The 24,124-nt window shown below is 38.9% G+C and overlaps 1 protein-coding gene and 1 non-coding gene across 9 annotated transcripts in view; one reads left to right on the top strand and one right to left on the bottom strand.

Annotated features, from left to right (window-relative positions):
- Window positions 1–21,640, top strand: part of LOC5569294 — a 78,458-nt gene extending 56,818 nt beyond the window's left edge. For 5 of the 8 annotated variants that reach the window (XM_021849406.1, XM_021849407.1, XM_021849408.1 and 2 more), the window contains exons 3-9: window positions 5,151–5,399; window positions 5,460–5,798; window positions 5,862–7,289; window positions 7,347–7,617; window positions 7,902–8,186; window positions 8,386–8,574; window positions 20,587–21,640. In XM_021849406.1, the coding sequence (XP_021705098.1) occupies window positions 5,269–5,399; window positions 5,460–5,798; window positions 5,862–7,289; window positions 7,347–7,617; window positions 7,902–8,186; window positions 8,386–8,574; window positions 20,587–20,763 (2,820 nt within the window). In that variant the 5' untranslated portion in view covers window positions 5,151–5,268 and the 3' untranslated portion in view covers window positions 20,764–21,640. The remainder of the gene's footprint in view (window positions 1–5,150; window positions 5,400–5,459; window positions 5,799–5,861; window positions 7,290–7,346; window positions 7,618–7,901; window positions 8,187–8,385; window positions 8,575–20,586) is intronic. The other 3 variants (XM_021849411.1, XM_001658376.2, XM_021849412.1) reach the window with 3 other exon arrangements.
- A 335-nt stretch (window positions 21,641–21,975) lies between these two features.
- On the bottom strand, window positions 21,976–22,048 carry Trnak-cuu. The gene has a single exon. It is a non-coding gene; the product is annotated as a tRNA-Lys (tRNA).
- Window positions 22,049–24,124: the final 2,076 nt, after the last annotated feature.

Below are 24,124 nucleotides of genomic sequence, written 5' to 3' on the forward strand. Positions count from 1 at the left end.
CATCCGATAAACTCTTTGTCCCACGACAAACATTGCATCGGATGCTCCTTATGTCGGTACAATGCGCGCGTGGTGAGGTTTTCAAATCATGCTGCTGCAAGGCCCTCTTAGACCGTTCGAATACCCTGTTGTTTGTCGCTAGAGACGATTTTTTTTCCATCCTTGATAGTTATTATTGAGCAGATTTTTTTTCTGAAGCTTTTGACTTTCTGATCTTACCAGAAAATTTATCGATGAATCTGTATCAAATTGCTCTTGTAGAATTCAGAATTTAAATCATTTTTCCATGTAGGTCCTCTACGTACTTATTATTCATTAATTCGAATTGTTAGTTTAAGACATCATTCAGTTCTCATTGATAATTTAATAATCATCAAAATCGTCTTCATGATCATAAAGCAAGGATTTTTTCCATTAATTCATCACCAACAGGGGCCCAAATAGCCGTAGCGGTAAACGCGCAGCTATTCAGCAAGACCAAGCTGAGGGTCGTGGGTTCGAATCCCACCGGTCGAGGATCTTTCCGGGTTGGAAATTTTCTCGACTTCCCAGGGCATAGAGTATCTTCGTACCTGCCACACGATATACGCTTGCAAAAATGGTCATTGGCATAGTAAGCTCTCAGTTAATAACTGTGGAAGTGCTCATAAGAACACTAAGCTGAGAAGTAGGCTCTGTCCCAGTGAGGACGTAACGCCAGAAAAGAAGAAGAAGATCACCAACAGTTTATCCAACTTTGCCTTTGAGACTCTTCCTGAAGTCTTTCTTCATATTCCTTGAACAAATCTTTCAGCAAATCTCTCTTCTTCAAAGATTACTTGATAAAATCATAGCAAACATTATCCAGGATTGATTCTTCTAGGGGGCGGTCCATTAATTACGTAAGACAATTTTCGAGGTTTTTCTGCCCCCCCCCCTCCCCCCATGGTAAGATTTTTTGTATGAAAATTAAAAATAAATTGTATGACGCGTAAGAAATCTCAGACCCCCCCCCCCATAAATCCTTACGTAATTAATGGACAGCCCCTAGGTTACTCTACCGATTCCTCTTAATATTTCCCAAGATTTTCTTAAGCAATTAAACAAGATTCAATTTGGGGAAATATTTTTAGCGATTTCTCAGAAAAGTTTGCCACAGACCTATCTGCATTTTTTCAACGAAAATTTTCTAAGTGTTTCTTCAGATTAATCTTAAAATCAATTCAAACTCCCTTAAGGAATGCGGGGACTCGCTTTCGAAAATAATATTTTAAAATATCTTCGAAAATATTCAAGACTTTTTTTTTCCAAATTTCGACATTCGTTTCTAGTGTTCATAAACTCTTCCGCAAAAAATCTCAAAAAATTCCCGAGAAATTTGTATTTATTTTGGAGATTTATATTATTGTTTTCCTGGAATGTCGTCCTACGATTCTGAAAAATTCACCAAAGATCCAAGTATTTTCAAGAGATTTTTTCAACAGCATTAGCGAATCTTGTGGGGATTTTTTAAACGACATTTTTCAACACATTTACTTAAGGATTTTGCAAATTCATTCTCAAACATCTCGAGAAAAAAAATTAGTAATAACACAAAATACTCTACGAATCACTCGATTTGTTTGTTATGATAATTTCAGATTTAATTGAATCTGGAAAAATTTACTAAATTCTTATCGAAAAATTCAAGGTTCACCGTAAAATTTCTGAAACTTTTTGTCGAAATATCGTCAAGAAAAGCGAAATATTCACAGAAAAGCTTAGTTGGTTTTGTTTATCTGTCGTTTATAATACAAAATTATTTACGTTAAAACAAACGGAATTTGTACTTAACGTATTTGCAACTTTTGTATGATACTCTGGCGAACAGATTGATGTAAAAACCAATTTCTTCCTACTTGCAGAAATTACAAACTTTTTTGGAGGGACTAACCATTGTGCTAGAACTACAGAAGTTTAACGAGAAAATATTGGCGGTATTGTGTGAGTTTATTGCCAAATATGTCTTATGGTAAAATTTGTAATGTAAGATTTTACCGAATTTAAATCTTGGGGAAATTTTATGTATTACTTTAAAAATTTGTTTAGGAATTCTTGAAGGATTTTCAGCTTAGCTTAACTTAGACTGACTACACATATCAATGGTTGCTATTCCGTGATTGACCGAAGTCAACTAGACGATCGGCTGGGATCAGCCATAATCTTCTTCAGTGTGCATAATTCAGTGCCTCTATTTATACATGGTCAATAACGGCGCTGGCTACGTCCTTGCAGTCAGGTGAGATTGGGGGTAGGAATGTTAGTGTGTATCCTTTGCTATTTGGAGACCATGATTGCCTCTGCATCTCCACAAAGGTTACTGGGAGGGATGTTTGTTAATAGGGAGGATCGTTGGGTCACAGGATTCACTTTGATAAGCGATTAGACCATGATAAATAATTATTTGTGAGATATAAACATGCTTATATGTAAACATAATATTTTCATTTGATATGAACAATATCTATGTAGAGAAAAAATATGCCGACACTTGAAGTGATGAACCTTTCAAAGTTTGGTGAATAAAGTGAACCTTTCGTAAGTCTACACTTGTAGTGTCGAACCATTCAAAGTTTTTTTTTTAATTACAAAAATAAAGGTAAAAAAAGGAGTTTTGAAAAAAAAAATAGACATAAATAATTTATGAATCAGAGTCGACACTCACAGTCGAGTTATGTCGACACTCACAGTGACGAACCTTTCAAAGTTTGTTGAAAAATCATATTTACGTCTGTTGTAACGATTAAAGGTGCAGGCATACATATTTTATAGATTAGAAATAGTAGCATGAAACGAGCTCACCAATTGATCCGTCATCCTTGTGCAGAAACAATCCACTTTCAGCTTCACTCGTTTGCTCAGCTATATAAAAGCACTCGAAGAAAATAGGCGCGCGACCCGAGAGGAAAAACAACTGACGAATTCTCGGGCTTTCTTGACGCACTGCCCAGGAGCAAGCGTCAACGTCGAAAGATCAAAAAGAACTAATCGAACGCGGCACTTTTTCACTTTACTCGACCGACGCGCGACATGTTTGATCCTGTCCTCATCGCCCGCCCCCGCAGGAGCAAGCGTCAAGGTCGAAGGATCAAATACAAGTCTGTTGAAAACGGAATCCCACTGTAACTCAATTACAGAAGTAATTTCCGATTCTCTACGGTGTCTCTGGACAAACGTACGAATATATTTTTGGATTAAGAATCTCCTGGAAAATTCAACAAGATAATCTATGAAAACAACCTTAATTTATACTCGTAAAAAATTGGGCAAGATCCCAAAAATAATACCTAGAGAATCCAAAACAAATCCCTATGAATTCCAGTAGAATACCTTTAAGTATCTTCCAGAGAAATGGTAGAAAATGTCATGAAGTACCTCTCTGTGTTTTTAAATGCAAAAACGTTGATGGAATACGTGGAATTCTACTTGGAGATTATTCTCTCAAGTTCCTAGAAATGAAATCACTACAGGAATTTCGGGATGAATTGCTGTCCTTCGCAGGAATGCTTCAAAGATCTTGCTGCACGATGCGTACAAAAATGGTCGAGTTATTATAAAATGAAATTAATTCGTTTATTCTTGAAATTTCTTTAGGAGAGCCGTAATCAACCTATTCCACTCACGATCAAATCTTCAGGCTTTTTCCAACCCACTGTAATAGAATGATGGGCGTTTACGACTTCCAAAGTGTTATATATCGTGCAAAGATTTGGAACAACCACAAAAATGATACGAAAATTATCACATTGAGAGAAATTGGCAAATAATCACTTAAGTGCCGTGGATAGTTTGTAGTGTTTGATCTCTTGATTGCGTTGCTAGTTCCTGCGGGGGTAGGTGGCAAACACTTGTTCGTCATACAATGCGTTTATCGAGTAATTTCGCGAATCCGGTTAGGCGTGATTACATCGTGGATCGCATCACCAATCATAGGTGACTCCCAGATCCTTACCTTATCGCACTATCCCTATATCCTTCTCATGACAAGAGTGGAGATGCAGAGGCATACAGTTGTCCAACTAATATTCCTTCCCTTCCCAGATGACCGTAAGGACATGAACTGGTTGACTTTTAAATGTTTCAAATGGATTGGCTCGGCAGTCTTATGTTAAAAAATCAAGCGAGCGAGTAAAATTTCGTTCGCTTGATTTTTCAACATAAGACTGCCGAGCCAATCCACTTGAAACGTTAAAAAGTATTCAGTCGTTAATTCACTTCACGACTTTTAAATGTTGTGCTCTCGATTTGTGAACATTGAGAATGATAAGCTAAGCCCAAGCCCCATTCATTAAAACTTTGTGATTGTTCTGGTCATTCATAAAGCAGCTACTACGATTTGTACGGTCATCTATGCTCATGCTATTGCTCAATTGACGAAAAATTACTTTAAGGTCGGTCATCACATCCCTGGAAATCCGGGCAACACCCATTGTAATACTTGTCCTAATATCATGAAGAATTGCCAGGTCTAACCTTCAGAAAGCTCTGGTCAGATTCTGTAAGAAATCAATCTCTTGTCTCATGGTTCTTGTTTTTTAGTTTCCCTTTTCATGTTTGGTCTTCCTTTTGTGGCTCTTTTTGGTCAAGCCAGTGTTATTTAAAGTCCCTTTCATCAAACCACTCAGTCGCTACCAGCCCTGACGACGGGACGAAACTTTTCCACCCTTGTTCCAAACTAAGCATTGCAATAACAACCATAATTACTGAATTCGGGGGAAGGAAATGGGGATGTGGGTGTCCGTGCCAACGGGTGCGTCAAACTCTTGGATTTCGCCACCCGGTGAAAGGGATGCCGTAGAAAATTTTTGCGGTAATACTGTATGACGTCAGTCGTCCGTCGCCCCAGTTCACATCCCGGAGGGTGAAATTAACCTGAGGGGAGGGACGACGACGACGCTTTACTACGACCGGGCGAGCGAGCGTAGCGTGGTGCGATCCAAATGGAAAACAGAAAACATGTGGGGGTTGCTGGCGACAGTTCGAGTTATGTAGGCTGTCGGCAAGGTCGTGTGGCGTCTGTGGGGACTCTCGATTTCCATTGGGTTGTAGCTAACTGCTGGGAGTAATTAGAGCATCACGCTTTTGATCTGAAAGTAACATTTTTTGTATTTTCTCTTTTTTTGCGATTACAGGAAATGAAACAAATGGCTTGAGCAGCGGAACGCAAGCCAAGGACTTGTAGCGTAGTAGTGACCTAGTAGTAACCTAGTGACTGACGTCGAACTCTAATCTTCCAATCATCAATGCAAAATGGCGCTGGTAATGCTGCCTTGCGATCTGCCTTGGTGGTCGAATGTCCAGAAGAAACTCGCCCAGATCGAGGAAACCCCAACGCTGGAGGTCGTCCTGGATGTAATGCAGAAGCTGCACGAACTCTGCAAGTATGGTTCGATTGATTAACCTCGAAGAACTTGTTTCAAATCTCTCTTCATATTTCCCAGTGTCAGTTTGGATCCGGACGACGACGGCAAGGACCAGGGGGTGTTCGATGGGCTGCGGCATTTCATCGAGCAGACGCTAACTGAGGAGGAGCGAGCGCACTTCCTGAACCATACCGTCAAACATATCGCCAAGCATGCGCGGAACCTGAAGCTGCACCGTCCACCGCGGGGACTGAGTTTCAGTCTACAGCAGCAGTCCGACAGCTACGAGCTTAGCTACCGGCTGGTGGCAGCCCTCATAGCCAATGCCTTCTTCTCCACATTTCCAAAACGTACTGAGAAAACTCATCCCACGCTACAAGACTTCAATTTTACGTATTTCTTTAGAGGATTAGTAGAGTGAGTAGCCGATAGCCATCACATAACAGTCACAAGCCCCAACTAACCTATCCATCTTTTCAGGAGTAATGTACAAAAGGCCAAATTTAGAAGCTTCCTTAACTATTTCGACTGGCTCGAAGCCAATCCGGAGGTGCTTCAGGGAACGCTAAAAGTTAACAGGAAGGTCATGACCGGAAAGCAGTGGCTAACGATCGAGGACTGGCTGGAGTGTGGTCTTCCACTGTGCGACGTAGAAATCAAGCACGAGGGTCGATTGGACAAAGCCAGTTCCGATACGATGCAGACGGTGTTTGCCAACGCTCGGTTGGGTGGTGATGTCCTAGCATCCGGTGATTCTCAAGAATCCCTCCAGTTCTTTACATTTCCGGAGATGTTGGCTGTGCTGTTGTACGTGGAGGCCTTAGAGGATAACGAGTCGCTACAGGTAGAAAATGCCCACCATACAGCACGGATAGTGGATCCCAAGGGCAAGGCTCTGTTTGAACCGATCGAGCAACCGAAGAAGACCTCATTGTGCTGTATTGATGCCGAGAACTACCGGGCAATTCCATCGCATCAGTTCGAAGAGGATGACATCCTCCGTGAGTTGAACAAGTGCCTTTTAGCGTTTAGACAGAATACGACTTGTCCGGTGGTGGAGCCAAGACCGGCCGAAAAACAACGTCCGACTCGGTTAGACCAGCTGGAAACTGTATCCAGTAAAGGTAGATTATCTCCCATCGGGGAGCGGGACCGGGAAGGTTCGACTCCTGGATCGCCGGACGTTTTTACGACGATCTTCATAAAGCAGCCTACACCGAACTCGAAGCGTTCCAGTAGTGATTCGAATAAGCTGGAGAAAGACATCAATAAGCGACGGTCTTGGCTTACGCCAGATCGAAATCTAGGAGGAGTATCATCAGTGGCCAGTACGACCGGCTCGACGAGTGGAGTTCTGACGGGAGGTCCTCGAGGACGGTTTATTATTCTAGGATCATCCGGAGAATGTCTTCCAGTGAATCGACATCCTCTGAGGATTCCAATGCTGAAGGATTCGTTTTCTAGCTGTGAATCGAGTAACGACGAGTTTCATAGTGCGCGTGATAGTTTCGACGAGGACGATGAAGATGGGCTGCGGGCGAGGAAGTATTCAACCGAGTTGGACACTCCGGAGAGGAGATTTACATTTGCTCAACGACTGCGGGAGGCTCTTCAGGATAGTAATTTACCATCCGGGAGTACCGAGGAGGATAGTAGCTATGCCGTAGGAATTAGTGTTAGTGGATCGCAGACGAAGGATCAGGATATTAGGGTTAAGAGAGGAGGTTCGTGTGGATTTGTGCTGGATGGATCGATGGGCAGCACGTCCGAAGAGCGGGAGTGGTTCGATCGATGTAAGAAGAAACATAATGGGATTTTGGAGAGAAACGAAACAAACGAGTCTTCCAGGTACAGCTTCGATTCGGATCTTGGATCGGAGCTGGAGGAGGTGTACGAAAAGTTTGCCAAGTGAGAGCACTATGGAACTCTGGAGCAGGATCAGATACTAATGCTTACTTTTTGCAGATGGTTAGAGGAACCTATCAGTAGTGAAAAGCCGAAGAAACTGGACGCTCGTGATGAAGCTGTTCTGCGGTTTGCCAATTCGCTGTTGAAGCGAACACTCAGCGAAAGCTTCGTGGGAATTCCATTTACCGAGGACGGTATGAGTGAGGAGAAAAGTACGGAAACTTCGGCGACGCGGAGTAACGGATCGCAAAAGGAGAAGGTAGTACTGAACGTGAGATCGTTATCGTTGGAGTTGGCCAAACACAAGCACAAACTTGCAGCACAATTGGTAAGTGTTCCTCCGTTCGGGTCAACCCATACTGTGCGGGTGATTGAGCGATTGGCAAAATTCAGCTTCGCTTGGGTTTGGTAGAAAACTTCACAGATACGATTCGGTTAGTTTATGAGTTAACTTCTTTTTTGAACCGTTTTGGTTTCGTTTCATTCCCAACATTCCCGATCCACGGCTTTGGTTTTGGTTTGGTTTCATTGTACAAATCATCATCCACCGCACCTCTTCCGCATCTACCCTGCTACCACAACCACCCATCAAATGCCATTGACGTGCCCTAGCGCAACGAGTATCTAGCCCTGGAGCCGGCCAAACTCTTCAAATGTCCCAACATACAGCTGAATCAGACCGACCAGCGGAAGCTGTTGCACAGATTGCGTTCTAGTAGTTCGATCTGCTCAACGACGTCCGGGCCACGTCCGATGGTTCCGCCTCGGGCCAAGAAGAAGTTCCGGAAGAGGCCAATAGAACGGCAGTCCTCTCTGAAGACCCGACTGCAGAACTTTAAACCGAACTGGTCCGTTTCGTACTACCAGGACGTCAAGTGCGAAGATGTCACCCTGAAGGTATAGTCTGTGTATGTGTTCTACAGCACACAGTGGTAAACTTAGTTTTGTTACGTTTGTATAGTTTTGTATGCCTTTGTGTTTGTTCTCATTGCTTTCTGACCAACCGAGCCAGTCTCTACTCTGTCCGTACTAACATCATTCAGCAATACAATCTTCAAGCATCATCAGGAAATTATAACGACCTTTCATTTTCAAGATTTCACAGCTAGCACAGAAACGCACATTCAACGTCAATCTGCGGCCAGTGGCTACCGGAAACTGGGGCTGCGGAGATTCCAAACGAGGTGACGTCCAGCTGAAGATGGTTATCCAGTGGATGGCGGCCAGTGTTGCCGGTTTGCCGTACTTGATCTACTACACGGCGGGGAACGAGAAGTTGTCGAAGGTACGTAGTTATTACAAAGATCCTGGGGGATAATGTTCTTAAGACGATAATTTAGATTGGCAAACTGTTCAAAATGTTACCTCTGTGATAGGGGTTTCAGTGCTGTTAAGCAAACTATCTCATACATTATCATTAGAATACAAGGCGAACAAGAGATTGAAAAATGTGTCCAATAATTAAATGTTGACGTTGACACACGATTATGAGCGTTTCTAAACAATCTTGGAGATTTCTTCGACTACATGAGAGTTTTCATCAGATTACGAGATTATACCAAGATCTTGCTTTTGCAATTTATCTTAAAGCTGGAAACTTTCACCTACTCAAGCTTATTTTAGAATCAATTGATTATTCTTCTACATGCGTTCTTCATTGATGCTATTCTCTGAGCAAAGAGGTTTCGAAGTCGGTCCAATAATTCCGTATTGTGTTTTAAATGAATTCAACAAGAATCCTGAAACGTTTCTAATGAACAGAAGTAAGTTGATGCAAATCCTGAATGGATTCTGATAAGAGCCATGCCCAAGCAACCAATAGTTCGGATAAAAGGGCATGTTTTGGCTTAATCAGCTCCCTTTTTAAGTAGTTAACCGAACTTTTCAGTTTACATAAAGTTCGTTTAAGTTTGATTGTTACCTTCAAGTACAAAAGAAGTTCAGTTCAAACTTGTTCTGAACTTTCAAGTTGTTGATGAGTTCATAAGTTACTTCTCTGAGAATGAAGTTCATTTAATATCCATGGTGTTCTCTTATTCAGCAAAAAAGTTTCAATGAAACTAGATTTGTACCAAAAGTGAACTCTGAAGTACAATCCGAACTATTGGTTGCTTGGGTATGCATTTTTTTAAATTATCGGACAGGTTTGGGCCGAAGGTTCACCGATTTGTATGAAATTTTCACCAGAGGTAGAGCTCGTGGATACATGCCCAAAAGTGAAATTCAAAAAAATTATAGTGGCCTATTTTCCCGGCAAACTCTAGATGAATTTTCACGATTTCCCTATATACCTTAAACTTTAAAAATCCATATCTCCTGAACTATGCATCGTAGAACAAAAGTTTTTTCGTGAAATCGAAAGGAAATTTCCGCAGTAATACATTAAAAATATAAAAAGAAAAACATTTCCCGAAAAAATTTTCACCGTGGAGAAAATTGGCGAAAAAATAGGGGAAAAACTATCGTCTGTATCATTGAAAATTTTCAAAAAAAATATGCTTTGTTTTATTAATACTCTAACTTTCGTCCATGGACGCCAAAGGGGTATCTTTTACCGTTTAGGCGACAGATCTGAAAAACCGATGACCACCCGCACGCTTCCCATAGGAAAATGTGTTCCATTGTGGGCCTCATAACCGTGCGCTAACGGTTAAACCATCGTTCCCTTTCCAGTCAGAAGAAGCTGGGTGATCTGGCCATGAATCCTTGAAATGAATGATACGGAATCTTTGAATGGAATATTCTGCCTACAGTTATTTTACTACGAGAAGCATATCACCCATTTAGTATTTTTCTTACGATGCTTACAAATTGATTATTTGTTCCAACGTCCATTGTGACCCAACAATCCTAATATCATCGCTCCAGACTCCTGATGAAACATTTCAATTTCATAATTTTTTGAACACGGTTTTTTTTTTTGAGGATATACATACAACAACTCTTATCAGTTTGAAAGTCTACATACGCATGTAACTCAAAAGTTTATTTCGTCAAAATATTTATAAGAGATACTGGTCGAGGATCTTTTTTTCGGGTTGGAAATTTTCTCGACTTCTCAGGGCATAGAGTATCTACGTACCTGCTACACAATATACGCATGCAAAAATGGTCATTGGCATAGTAAGCTCTCAGTTAATAACTGTGGAAGTGGTCATAAGAACACTAAGCTGAGAAGCAGGCTCTGTCCCAGTGGGGACCTAACGCCAGAAAAGAAGAAGAAGAAGAAGAACAGTATTTGTTACTACAAGTAGAACCTGCAAATTGACAAACAGAGGCTGTAACAAAGTCACGGGTGACTAGGATGAATTTGATGAAAAAATTTCCAATAGATTGCTTCGGATTTTCGAGGAATCCAAATTTTTCTTGCAACACGTAATATAAAGCTAGTAGATGTAATATCACATAAATAAATAATTAATAATAATGAGAAGACAAATTTTAAGCTTTGTGAGCTACTTTCTCAATGCCTACTACACACCAAAAAAATCTTAGATTTACACGTAACGTAATTTTAGCCTCAATCATGCAAAGCCATTTCTCATGTATCATTCAATGATAAAACCTATAAACACATCTATTACATACAACATTGTTACCAAAATCCTTAATATTGAACGCGAAACTTCTTCTCTCAAAGAATGTTGCATGCAAAACGGCTCGGTTTACATGATTTTGACGCTGAAAATTCAATCATAAATAATGAACATGACATGACAAGCCGTCGATCCAACCATGTGCATTATTTATGACAAAATATTCAGCGTAGAATCATGTAAACCACGCATTCTTGTTTGAAATTTCACTTTCAAGATGCAAGAAAGCATGCAATATTTGTATTTGTATTTGTATTTAAAATAATCCATCTGACAAAATAGTCTTAATGAATAAAAACTTGAACATAACATACACTTAACACAGATTACTGAACTACAGATCGTATTCTATTAGCAAAATGCCTCGTCGGTTCATCGAACTCGAAAAACTCTTCGACAGCTGAGAATGCTCGGATGCACGCTGTGATGGGTTCGTTGTATCCAAATACGGTGCGATAGAAACTTGATTGGAGCAGTGTTGTAGTCCGTAAGATCATGAAATGTTTCAGTTTCACTCAAGATTGCAAGCATTTTAGAATGCAATGAGACAGTTTACATTAATTATAGTTGAATGTTCAGCTGCAACTCCTTTTACATGATTATCATGAACAATTACGTGCCATGTAAATTTGAAAACTTTTTGCTCTGCAAATAAAAAAAAAATCAAATATTTCAAATCGATTTAAATAAAAATAGTTCTGACATGACGTATCAACTAATATAGAATTTATGTTATTTCGTTTAGTATGTTGTGGGTCCTGCAATACCAAAGTTACCCGCATTATGAAAGATATCATGTTTTACGGTACTATGAATCATTCCGAAAAAATAAATATAATAAACCCCTCCTCTCCTTGAGCGTACCCCTGGGCAGGCCACTGTGAGGTAAAGGTGTATTTATAATAAACTTCGAGTAAAACTGTTACTCTTCAGCCAAGTTCGTAAAAAACAACCAAATTTACTGAATGATAGGCTGGATTCTAGAATTGAGTGCAAATCTATAGAAATCTTGGAATGTAATACTGGGAAAAAATATCTCTGTAAATAGGGCACTGTTGCTTTACAATCTTGAGCCGGGTTCGCATATTATCATAAGCAGTGAAAAACAAAATATTGGCAATGATTGTTACAGGATGCTCTGTGGGATTCCACAGAATTATAGGCAGGATTCTCACACAATCGGGAATAAATGTGTATTTTTGGTAGTTTTTTGTAGTGAAAAGTTTTTGCATGCCAAAAGATTTAACATTTGGCTGAGGGATGAACTCTAATGCGAAGAAGTTTTAAGCGTTTTTTGAGCACAGTCGGGCTTAACCTTAATCCAGCCAACATACTTTTCACATGCAAAAAATACACTAAAATGTGCATAACTTTTTTGTTTCTCGATGGATTTTGTTGAAATTTTCAGAACTTCCCGAAAAACTCTTCTAGTTTACACGGGTAGAAATCAGAATCCAAAAACAAGATTATGACTCATGATATCATGATTCCAGCGTGTTTTCGTCTTATGAAAATACACCATGATTTGGACTCATGATATCATGAGTCAGATTGCCGTAACGCAACACACGCGTTAGGTTTTTGTAGCTGATTGCTCGGAATCATGATTCAAATGCCAAAAATGCTGAGTCGCGCATCCGTTTATGATCGACAAAATAAAAAAAAGTTAAAAATAGTATACATTGAAATTCGAGCCAAGAACCTTCCGATTGTGAGCCACGTTCTCTACCACTCAACCACTTCGTCATCTTGAATTTGATGTGATCGATACGAATGAGATGAAGCAAAGTGCGCCGCTTTGTGTTTTCACACTGGATCTTACGCTTATGAGGAATCATGATTATGACTCCAGGAACCATGATTTGTGATCCTGATATTATGACCTAACCAATTTATGAATTTCATGATTTGTAAATCATGGTGTGGGGATCAGATTTTTATCCGTGTATGGTCCAGGACACTTGGGAATATGGTCCACGTGGTTCCAGAGTTATTCCGGATTGTCTTGGGGTACCAAAATTGGCCACATCGTCCATTCAACGGATATCTCAAAACCCAGATGAGCTAGAAGGTTGATGTCTTCGGCAAAGTTGTTCAGCAAACTAAGGGCTATCCGTCAGTAACAATCCTAATGGGTTACATGCATGCCCTGATTCGCTACTCGTCACACCGTAACGCACATGCGCTAGTGTATATGCACGAAAAATCGCTAAAAGGTAACCCGAAAAATATTTGTATGGCGAAATGCAACTAACGAATTATTTCTCAAAATTGGGAACTATTTTCGAAAAAATATTCGGTACAGATTGTGCGTAATGATCAAGGCTATCACGCCTACCAAATATTTTTTCGATCAAATCTTCCATTACCAGGATATTTGAAGTTAGATGCCTTTCCCCATACAAAATAAAATGAGAAAACTCCTGCTGATCAACTGTGGGCAAGAGCAAAGCAGGTAATCCTTAGGGAATTTATCCGCTAGGTGGCGCTAGTTACAAATTTTCTTCAATCTTCTATATCTCAAGATCCTGATGAGCTAGAGGGTTGGTGTCTTCGGCGAAGTTGTTCAGCAGACCCTAAGCTATCTGGCAGTAACAATCTTAATTGAGAATTTATCCGATAGGTGGCGCCAGTTACAATTTTTCTTCAATCTTCTATATCTCAAGATACTGATGAGCTAGAAGGTTGGTGTCTTCGGCAAAGTTGTTCATCAGGCTAAGGGCTATCTGGAAATAACAAAATTAGTTGAGAATTTCTCCGCTAGGTGGCGCTAGTAACAAATTTTCTTCAATCTTCTATATCTAAAGATCCTGATGAGCTAGAAGGTTGGTGTCTTCGGCGAAGTTGTTCAGCAGACCCTAAGCTATCTGGCAGTAACAATCTTAATTGAGAATTTATCTGATAGGTGGCGCCAGTTACAATTTTTCTTCAATCTTCTATATCTCAAGATACTGATGAGCTAGAAGGTTGGTGTCTTCGGCAAAGTTGTTCATCAGACTAAGGGCTATCTGACAATAACAAAATCAGTTAAGGATTTCTCCGCTAGGTGGCGCCAGTTACAATTTTTCTTCAATCTTCTTTATCTCAAGATCCTGATGAGCCTGAAGGTTGGTGTCTTCGGCAAAGGTGTTTAGCAGACTAAGAGCTATCTGGCAATAACAAAATTAGGTTAGATTTTCTCCGCTAGGTGGCACTAGTTACAAATTTTCTTCGATCTTCTATATTTTAAGATCCTGGAGAGCTAGAAGGTTGGAGTCCTCGGTAAAGTTGTGCAGCAGACCAAGAGTTATCCGTCAGTAACAATCTTAATTGGGAATTTATCCGCTAGGTGGCGCTACCCGAGCAGGTGGAAAAAGCTGAGCAAGATCATAATTTGTTGTTCTAAAATAATTACTGACGATCATAATCAGCTATTGGTTTGTTGGAGATAAGAGATAAAAGATCAAAAATAATATCAAAAATTAGTATGGAGAAGTATTGATCAATATCTTGTTTAGATATTATAAGATCAAAACAATATCTGGCAAGTTCCTTGATTGACCAACAAATCAATATCAAAATATGATCTGATAGATAGCCAAGAATAAAAACAATAAAAAAACAGATCTACACACAGAGATGTTGCCCATTCGGTTATGCCTCTTAGATAGAAGAGAAGGGAAATAAGAGCATCAGGTTTTTCGCTTTCTGAGACTACACTTTGCTCCACGAGGTTGCCCCGACGTCTCACTGTTCCGTTCGGCCATTTTGTGTTTTGTTCCATGTCAAAGAACTAATTTTGATCTTGTTTACATATTTTCAGATGTTGAACTATAGCGATAAAATTTTCGAACATCTTTTCAAAATCAAATTGAGATATGCGATCATAATTTGTTCTTTCTGAGCTGTGATTTTGATTTTTCCGTCTGCCCGGGTAGTTACAAATTTTCTTCAATCTTCTGTATCTCAAGATCCTGGTGGACTAGAAGGTTGGTGTCTTCGGCAAAGTTGTTAAGTAGACCAATAGCTATCTGGTAGTGATTGGGAAATTGTTCGCTAGTTTGCGCTAGTAACAAATTTTCTTCAATCTCCTATACCACGAGATATTGATAAGCTAGAGGTTTGGTGTTTTCGACATAGTTGTTCAGCAGATCAAGGATTTTTGGGCAGTTGCAAACCTTATTAAAAATCAATCCCCATTATATGTCTCGAGATTCCGATAAGCTAGAAGGAAGGTGTCTTCCGTAAATTTGTTCAACAGATCAAGGTCTATTTAGCAGTGCAACATCCGGTTGAGAATTCATCCACTAGGTGTTGCTGGCAATAATGTTTTAATCTGCTTTATATTGAGATCGTGAAGAGCTAGAAGGCTAGCGGTAAAAAATATTAATGATAATTCATCTGCTAGGTGGCGCCAATAACAGTATTTCTTTTCTATGTATTGAGAACAAGCATGGGAAAATTCACTCACTCACCCGAACGCTACCGATAAAATATCTGCAAAGTATCTGCTGCCACCGAATGTTCAATGACTGCCGAATACTAGGGTGAGCGCAATCCCGACGAATCGTAAACGATTGAGATAAACCGAAAATGAAAAGATATACAGAGCGGAGAGAGCACCTATCCTCTCTTAAATTGGAGACACGAAAGAACGCGTTCGCCATTCGATCACTGAAAGCTTCCTGCGAAATGTATACAGATTTTGCGTTCACTGAAACATTTCGCCTTGTGTATTACCAGTCAGTGAACGCTTTTCAGCTCTCAAATACGAATGCCGCTCGTGCGGAATCGGAATGTAAAGAATCATTCGCTACAGCAATCGGATGCCTTCGGCACAAGGAGTCGGTAGTGAATCATTCTGTTGCCGTTTTTGTCTAACTTGTCGCTCGGCGAACAAGAAGAAAGCGCATTGAAAATTGAAACACTCAGCTTGGTCGGAGAAACGACAATCTCGCTCTTGACCGCTTGTGGATGAGAAAGTTTATATGTTCGGCAAAGTTTTTTTTTTATTTTGGCATGGTTTGATTTTGGCAACACGGAAATACATATGCAAAACAATGGATCATGGGTCAGTCAACAATCGTGCTAATCTCGAAATTTCTGTGAGCCGTCTTGAAACTTACCGTGTTCAATTTAATTCGTGGTCATTATCACGTTGATAGAAGTTTCAATTGAAACAACCGTTTTATTTTGCACGGTTTGATTTGGGCATCATAAAGGTTTTTTGGCATGTTGCCAAAATCGAACATGCACTTTATATCTGGCGGTGAAAAATCTGATTGAATTCATCCGCTGGAAGGTTGTTGTCTACAGTATATATTTCTAGACTGCGATGGTAGGATTTTTGCTATCCTATAATCCTGATAAAATTCCTAATATTTTAAGAATATACTATCGGCTACGATTATCCCTATAGTTGAGCAAAATAATTGAAATCGTTTAATTTTTATTGAGAAATATATTTCACTAGAAATTTCCCGAATATCAAAACGTTTGTTTGAAAAGGACGTTTGTGGGGATTTTTGTTTTTCTCCATTATGTACAACCGGTACTAAAAATATTTCTCTGAATATATTTTTAATATCGTGAAGTGTATAGTTTATCTGGCCAATTTTGCCATACAAAATTATTCCATATAGCTTTTTGATTTATGTGCATATATATAAGCATTACGCGTTGAGTATCGATTTTTTCGGTACAGGAATCCCCTTCAATTTTGATTATTCATGGAAATAACTCTTCACATAATCCCAGTAAATTAATGTTTTCGATATCGAGTTAAAGAACATCAACTCACGGAGTTTTTAATAACTCAAAACTCAAAAAAAAAATCAACAAGTTTTGTTATCAGTGACATTATTTGTTATTACTTAAGCATTTACTTGTACTCAGACTGCTCTAACTTTAAACCTTAGCGTTGAGCATTTAAACCGTTGTCTATAACATTTCCGTTGGATTGTTTTTAGGAAGATTTTTGTTGCTTGAAAAAAATCCTAAAAGACCGATATTTTAGCGTACGAGGATCTTGGAATAAAATTCTTCCTCAAAAATATACGGCAGCGCCACTAAAACTCAACCCAACTTGATCCCTATTAGGTAGATTTCAGCCATCCAATATTATTTGTCGAAAAACTAACCTTCCTGCTTATCATGTTGTTAAATTAGATTAGTTCTATGAAAATATCACTAGTGATATCTAATGAATAAAATTTGAATCAATTGCATTGCCAGTTCACCAAATTCAGAATATTGGAGAGGTTACTAGCACCATATAGCGAATGAATATTGGTTCAGTTTTCCATTTCAGATTGCCCTTGATGTATTGAACATCCAGTGTTGGTACATTGACACTCAAATCTCAACCATGAGGTTCTCCCACAAAAGCCAAATCTTTTGAGATATGCTTCGAAATTCTCACGAATGATTTTTGGATGCAAAATCACTTGCTCACGCTCATGCCGTCGAAAATATTCAATCATGAAACACATTGAGTGTCTGTCAAAACCCAATGTTACATTAGAAAGGTTCGTTATAATTCTAGCAGAAAAACTAGGAATTAGGACTCTACACAGAAACAAAAATCCATGTAAATTTCAGCAAAAAATCATGCACATAAAGGAAATGCCAGATATGTCGCAAATTTACATGACACATCGTGTAAAATTATATCAACATCGTGTAAATTTATGCGAATTGACGCGTAATTGGTTAGAGTCCATGCTAGATTACACGATGTTTAGCGGAAACTTACATGATGTTGATGTAATTTTACACGATGTGACGTGTAGATTTGCGACATATCTGGCATTCCCTCTATGTGCACGATTTTACGCTGAAATTTACACGGATTTTTCTTTCTGTGTATGTGGAAATGGACTCGGTATAGTCGTTAAAACATACGCTTAGGACCTGGGATACGACCCATCTAAGAGATGATCATTACAAATTTTAGTGACGACTTCCTTCTGAAGGGAAGTAAAGCCGTTGGTCCCGAGATGAACTAGCCCATAGCTCTTTATTTTTCTTGGCATTACGTCCTCACTAGGACAGAACCTGCTTCTCAGCTTAATGTTCAATGAGAACTTCCACAGTTATTAACTGAGAGCTTTCATTGCCAAAGTTGCCATTTTTAGTATTTGTACATTGAATGGCAGGTACGATGATACTCTTTGCCCAGAGAAGTCAAGGATTTTTCTCTTACGAAAAGATCCTGGGTCTACGAGAATCGAACCCAGATGTCTTCAGAATGGCTTTGCTTTATAGCCGCGGACTCTAACCACTCGGTGAAAAAAGGCTCCACCAAAAAATCTCGTAAATAAAATATAAGGCTTTGAATGAAAAAAAGCATATAAAACAAATTGATGATCAAACTTATGTATTGTGGCTGTTGAGCTGCGTAAGTTACAAATCAAACGTGAAAAATCTCGAACATAAAATTATGAGAATTTAAAATTTTCGCCACGATGTAAACAACTATATCGAAGACAAACTGGAGCCACCCAACATTGATCTGATTGTTAACTTTTGATACATAAAATTGAAGATAATTTGTTACTAACGCCACTTAGCGGATAAATTCCCAATTAGATTAATTGCTGCCAGATAGCTTTTGATCTGCTGAACAACTTCGCCAAAGACACCAACCTTATAGCTCATCAAGATCTTTAGATATAGATGATTGAAGAAAAGTCGTAACTGGCGCCACCTAGTGGAGAAATCCTCAACTAATTTTGTTATTGCCTGATAGCCCTTAGCCTGATGAACATTTTTGCCAAAGATACCAACCTTCTAGCTCATCAGGATCTTGAGATATAGAAGATTGAAGAAAATGTGTTACTAGCGCCACCTAGCGGATACATTCCCAAATAAGATTGTTACTGACAAATAGCTTAGGGTCTGCTGAACAACTTCACCGAAGACACCAACCTTCTAGCTCATCAGGATCTTGAGATATAGAAGATTTAAGAAAAATTGTAACTAGCGCCACCTAGCGGATAAATTCCCAATTAAGATTGTTACTGACGGATAGCCCTTAGTTTGCTGAACAACTTTGCCGAAGACATCAACCTTCTAGCTCATCTGGGTTTTGAGATATCCGTTGAATGGACGATGTGGCCAATTTTGGTACCCCAAGACAATCCGGAATAACTCCGGAACCACGTGGACCATATTCCCAAGTGTCCTGGACCATAAACTAGAAGAGTTTTTCGGGAAGTTCTGAAAATTTCAACAAAATCCATCGAGAATCAAAAAAGTTATGCACATTTTAGTGTAGTTTTTGCATGTGAAAAGTATGTTGGCTGAATGAAGGTTAATAACCGCACAGGGTAAGAGGAACAAAGTTTCCTACATGAATGTATCCTTCCCGCTTGTTATCACAGGTAGTCGTGGATGTATCTATGGATTTTAATGTAAAATTTGGTTTTATTTGGAGAGAATACTAGCCAGAATTATTTTGATAAAATTTAGGATATAATTCTGTTAAAAACCTAACTGTCAGTATCATATAGTCCTGTTTATGATTTTCTAAGAATCTTATGTCGGAATCTTAGATTACTTCTGATAGGTCATAGACGAAAGATACAAAAAAAGATCCTGATAGGTGATACAGTGAACCCTCCATGAGTCGATGTTCCCTTACTCGATATCGACTCATGGAACCATACTAAAATTCAAAAATCATGGTTACTGCGATGGACCTCTCAAACAGCTTTTCATAGAATATCTGTTCCACCACTCGTTATTTCCATGAGTCGATGGTCCCTTCAATATCGACTCATAGAGGTTTGACTGTATATAATTAAAATGTTTAAAACCTCTTATTTTTCCGTGATAAACATATTTCTACTAGTAATAGACTAATATTCTTAGATATCTTCGATAAAATATATTCAACAATATCGAAAATCTATTTAAAATTAACTGAGCCTCTTAACAAAATTTTATAATGTTTGCTTTAGTTTAAACAGCAGTTTGATGTATTCAAAAATAAGCTTATTCATGAGCATTAACATGATACTTCGTCAGTATTTTGGTGATGAGTTCAGAGAGAAGTCGCTAGAGAAATTAAAAAAAGAAAATTTTTTGGAATGTTTACGGTACGTTTGATGTCATCTTGTTTCATGAAAAAAAACAGAGATGAGTTTTGACTTTTACTATGGGGCGCTCAAACGGTGGTTCGCCAAAAACATTACGGCTCTGGCTTTACTATGCACAAAATATTTGACAACGTTTGTTGTACCCATGGTTTCGAACGTCGACGCGCCTCTGCTAGTTGTACTCCAGATAGCTTTCTTGAAATATATCGAGATCTATTCAAAAAATCACAAAATATCTCACTGGGAATCCATGAAGTATTTCTGTACAATATATGTTATTCATAGTTTAATAGAAAGGCCACCAGAACCAGTTCGGCCAGAGATTGAACTTCAGTTCCTAAATTGGCCAATCGCATTGATTTCCCATGATAGTTGCCAAATTAGGAGTGCCCTGGCTAATTTAGGCATATGGGAGTTATTATTATAAGGAAAATGAATTGTCTTTCATATTTATTGTATCAATTTGAACGAGTAAATGAATGTAGCTTTATCATGAGAATGGTTTATGCTGATTGGCTATGTAAAACGCTGTATAATCCATTATGGCTACAATTGTCGTATGGCCAAAACCGGTGTTTCTACCCTATGCATGAAGAACTCTAATCGATTTATTTTTTCCAGCTGGACACCGTCTGTCGGGTGCTCAAGGATCGCAAGTGGACCGTCGGGGAGCTCGCCTCGGCCACCCTGTCGCACGCTCGGGACATCCTCGAGGATCCCTTCTACTACAACAACGATCGCAACTATTGTTCCTACTTCGATAAGCTGATTGGCATCGAGCGGACAACGGGACAGTAAAAAATCATCATCCAGTCACACGCCAAACACGGACAAAATCTCAACTCAAAAGACAGTTGCACTCTCATGCAGTTTCATGGTAGAACTAGCCGGAAGAAACCAAGTCAACAAAAGAAGCAATATTTATTGTTAATGATCTGAAATGACCCCTGGCCAAGTTGAGAGGGGTGAATACTTGAAATCTTTAAAAATGAGGGATGTCACCGTTATAACATTAATCGATTGATTAGTAATTGATCGTTTCACGACATCCCTACGTTTAATGTTAGAGAGCATTCAGGTCGAACGAAAATATAAGCCATTTTTACACACACAAAAAAAAAACATACGAAGAAGTCTTCCTCCGACGACTTATTATAATGAAAACATGATAGCTCTGGTTTTACATACATAACAAGACAAGCGAGCAACAGGAGAAAGGCAAAAGTAGTGATCAATTTTGATAGATAGGCATTATGGGAAAAGACTTATTCGAATCACCTTAGCTGCTGCATCCTTCTCAGTTCAGTTCGATCCTCTGTGGAAGAAATGGAAGTAGGCATACCGAGTTTTAAGTCAGAACCCAAATTAGTAGCTCATTATACTTAATTAGCCTTAGTGCTATCCTTCGACCGTGTCAATATTCAAATTGCTAGCGAAGTTACTCAAAATTACCTATAAGTAAGCTAAACCAGACGAACCCGATGATTAACAGAGACAGATTTCAAAAACCAAGAATGCTATGATGGAAGAAAAAGAAAGTCGAAACGATTAGCTAACATGTTATGTAAAAATAATAAATATTAGGAAACCATTATACAAAGTACGTTTTATATAGAACTATTGTACGAGACGCTTACCAAACAGGAGGAAATAAAATGAAGCAGACAAATATGAACCGGCGATGTTTTTGAAATTTTTCATCTCACCGCCCTCGAGGAATGAAGTGCGCATGAGCTTCGCGATGAGAATCTGGTCTAAAGTGGTCGAAACTCGGCACGCCTCCTAGCGTTGGGTAGCGAAACCAGATGGTGTGACTGGTTTCCAAATGGGGAAGTTTTTCAACCACTGTTGCAGAAAGTATATTTTATTGAAAGCATGTACGCTTGGTTTTCGTTATGCAGGTAAAGTTGATTAAAACCGATATATAAACTTTATGATTGTCACAAATTCGACATTTACTCCTGTTTTCGAAGAACGATGATCACTACTGGAAAAAGTAAAAAAGATACTCGCCCAACGTGGGGCTCGAACCCACGACCCTGAGATTAAGAGTCTCATGCTCTACCGACTGAGCTAGCCGGGCTGACATACGTTTGGGTTGCCTGGTAACCATGAAATTTATCGATCCTAACAAGAGAAATCTTGCGCCATCCTAGGTAACGTGACAGGCGGCCATCAGTTGGAATTCGAATAGGATTCCATGATCCGAAGAGGACTAATTTCCCATTGGATTGAGCTGCGACTTAACGGTTCAAGTAGTGTTTGGGTTATTTTTAGCGCTTTCTAGTGCGTATTGACATTTATATTTGTCACTTCTTATCGAATTATAACCCCAAACTTTCTTGGAAGACTGTGCTGATTGTAATTTTAAATCAGGTTGTGTGACATAGAAATAGATAAGCTGTTCGTGAAAATAGATGGAAGATCCGAGAAAAGGGATGGACAAAAAGCAGGCAAGGGCGTTATTATTCACGGTCAAGGTTAGGCCACCCCTTCGATGTTTGATTTTCCTGCTTCTTGAAGGCGTTAGCCTTGCTCTTGATGTAATAGAGTGTAATAGTAAATTGAAGGACGATACATGGAAATGTCAAGCGATATTTTTGAAAAAAGCTGTCTGCTACAGAATTGTTTACTTTTTGCATACGACTGTTTGATATGTTTTTGAAAGAAAAAATGTGAATCCTGTTTTTTTTTTTCGTCTGTACAGCCAAACAGCGTTTTTGATGACGGCCAAAGATTGAAATGTAAAATGCTGAAGTTGGTGTGTTCGATCCAGTTGCAAAGCCTTATCGTCAATTACAGCATGCTATAAAACTTAAATCACCCCCTTCTGACATTCCTTGCTCACACTATAATTTGTTTATGGCATAATCAAAGTGGGCGTCGTGATATAGAATATTTTTCAAACGTCAGAAGCCAACAACTCCTGGTTTAAAAAAAAATGGAAAACAACATTTCTTAAGTTACAATTAAACTAATTCTATTATTTTAGGTCAACCAAATCGGATAAAAACAGCACCTTGGATAATAAGATTCGATTTATTATGAATAGTTGCCAGAGCTATAGGTACGAACTGGGTTAAAACAAGTTGGTGAAATTGTTTCTTCGACGAGACCTTCAACTGTGAAAACGGATATTTCATCACTACTCAATGTTCGGTTATCTTAGTAAAGGGTTCAAAAGGCATTATTAGTTTTATAATGTGCCTAGCAATTTTTTATTTGAATATAGACAAAAACAGTCACCCCTAAACGCAATCGCAAGCTTACGAAAGATTATATGAAACTAAAGACAAGCGGGCCCAAGGACAGGCCCAAATTGAACACCACGTAATGTAGATAGTCCGAAACTAGGACAGGACGTGACAGCTCAACTAAGACTTCCCCGTTGTTTTTCAGTCGATAGCCTTGACGATGCAAATGCCAGTGCTACCAGTATCCTTTTTAAGTAAATCTTGCGAACAAATTAAGATATCAAGGCTCAAATTTTGTTAGTTTCTTGCACGCTTCATTCATTTAGTGCATAGGAAGATGCTACATTCAAACAAAAATCAGGTTTTAATTCAAGACCGACGATATTTTAGAGAAACATGACACAATTTCCATTATATTGGTGTCAATTAGGTATTTTTTATTTATTTTAAAATTGTTGGAGCACATGCTTTGAACTTAACATCGAATATAGATAGATTTGAAACAAAACGATTTCATTGAAAGTTCCAAAACTTTCGATAAAAACGCTAAACAATGAACTAGCAGCACGGCCGGGCTAGCAACAAAGTGCCCTGTTGCAATCCAACTCAACGATGCGAAAGTAGGCCTTTGCCAAAACGACCAATGGGAAGTGGCCTTTTTTGACAGGCAATTGATTTCATTTTTGTACTTTGACCTGTCCGGTCTTGTCTTAGGTCCGAAAATAAGGCGTATTCCTTAATTCTACAGCTACATGATTGCTCTTTGTATTTCTAAAAATAAATGCAGTTACTAAACAGATAGTTAAATGTTTAAAATTCAGAAATTGATACTCCTTTAGCTGCAAAGAAACGGTTAAACAGATGTAAATAATGAAAAATCTTGACAGTTCAATCAACAATCTTGAATCTGCCTACTAAGATCAAGCTATAAAACTTGTAGGGAATAAATGTCAAACTCAATTCAC

Source organism: Aedes aegypti, chromosome 3 (genome assembly GCF_002204515.2).
Source record: "Aedes aegypti strain LVP_AGWG chromosome 3, AaegL5.0 Primary Assembly, whole genome shotgun sequence".
In the NCBI taxonomy this organism is placed as follows: Eukaryota; Metazoa; Arthropoda; class Insecta; order Diptera; family Culicidae; genus Aedes; species Aedes aegypti.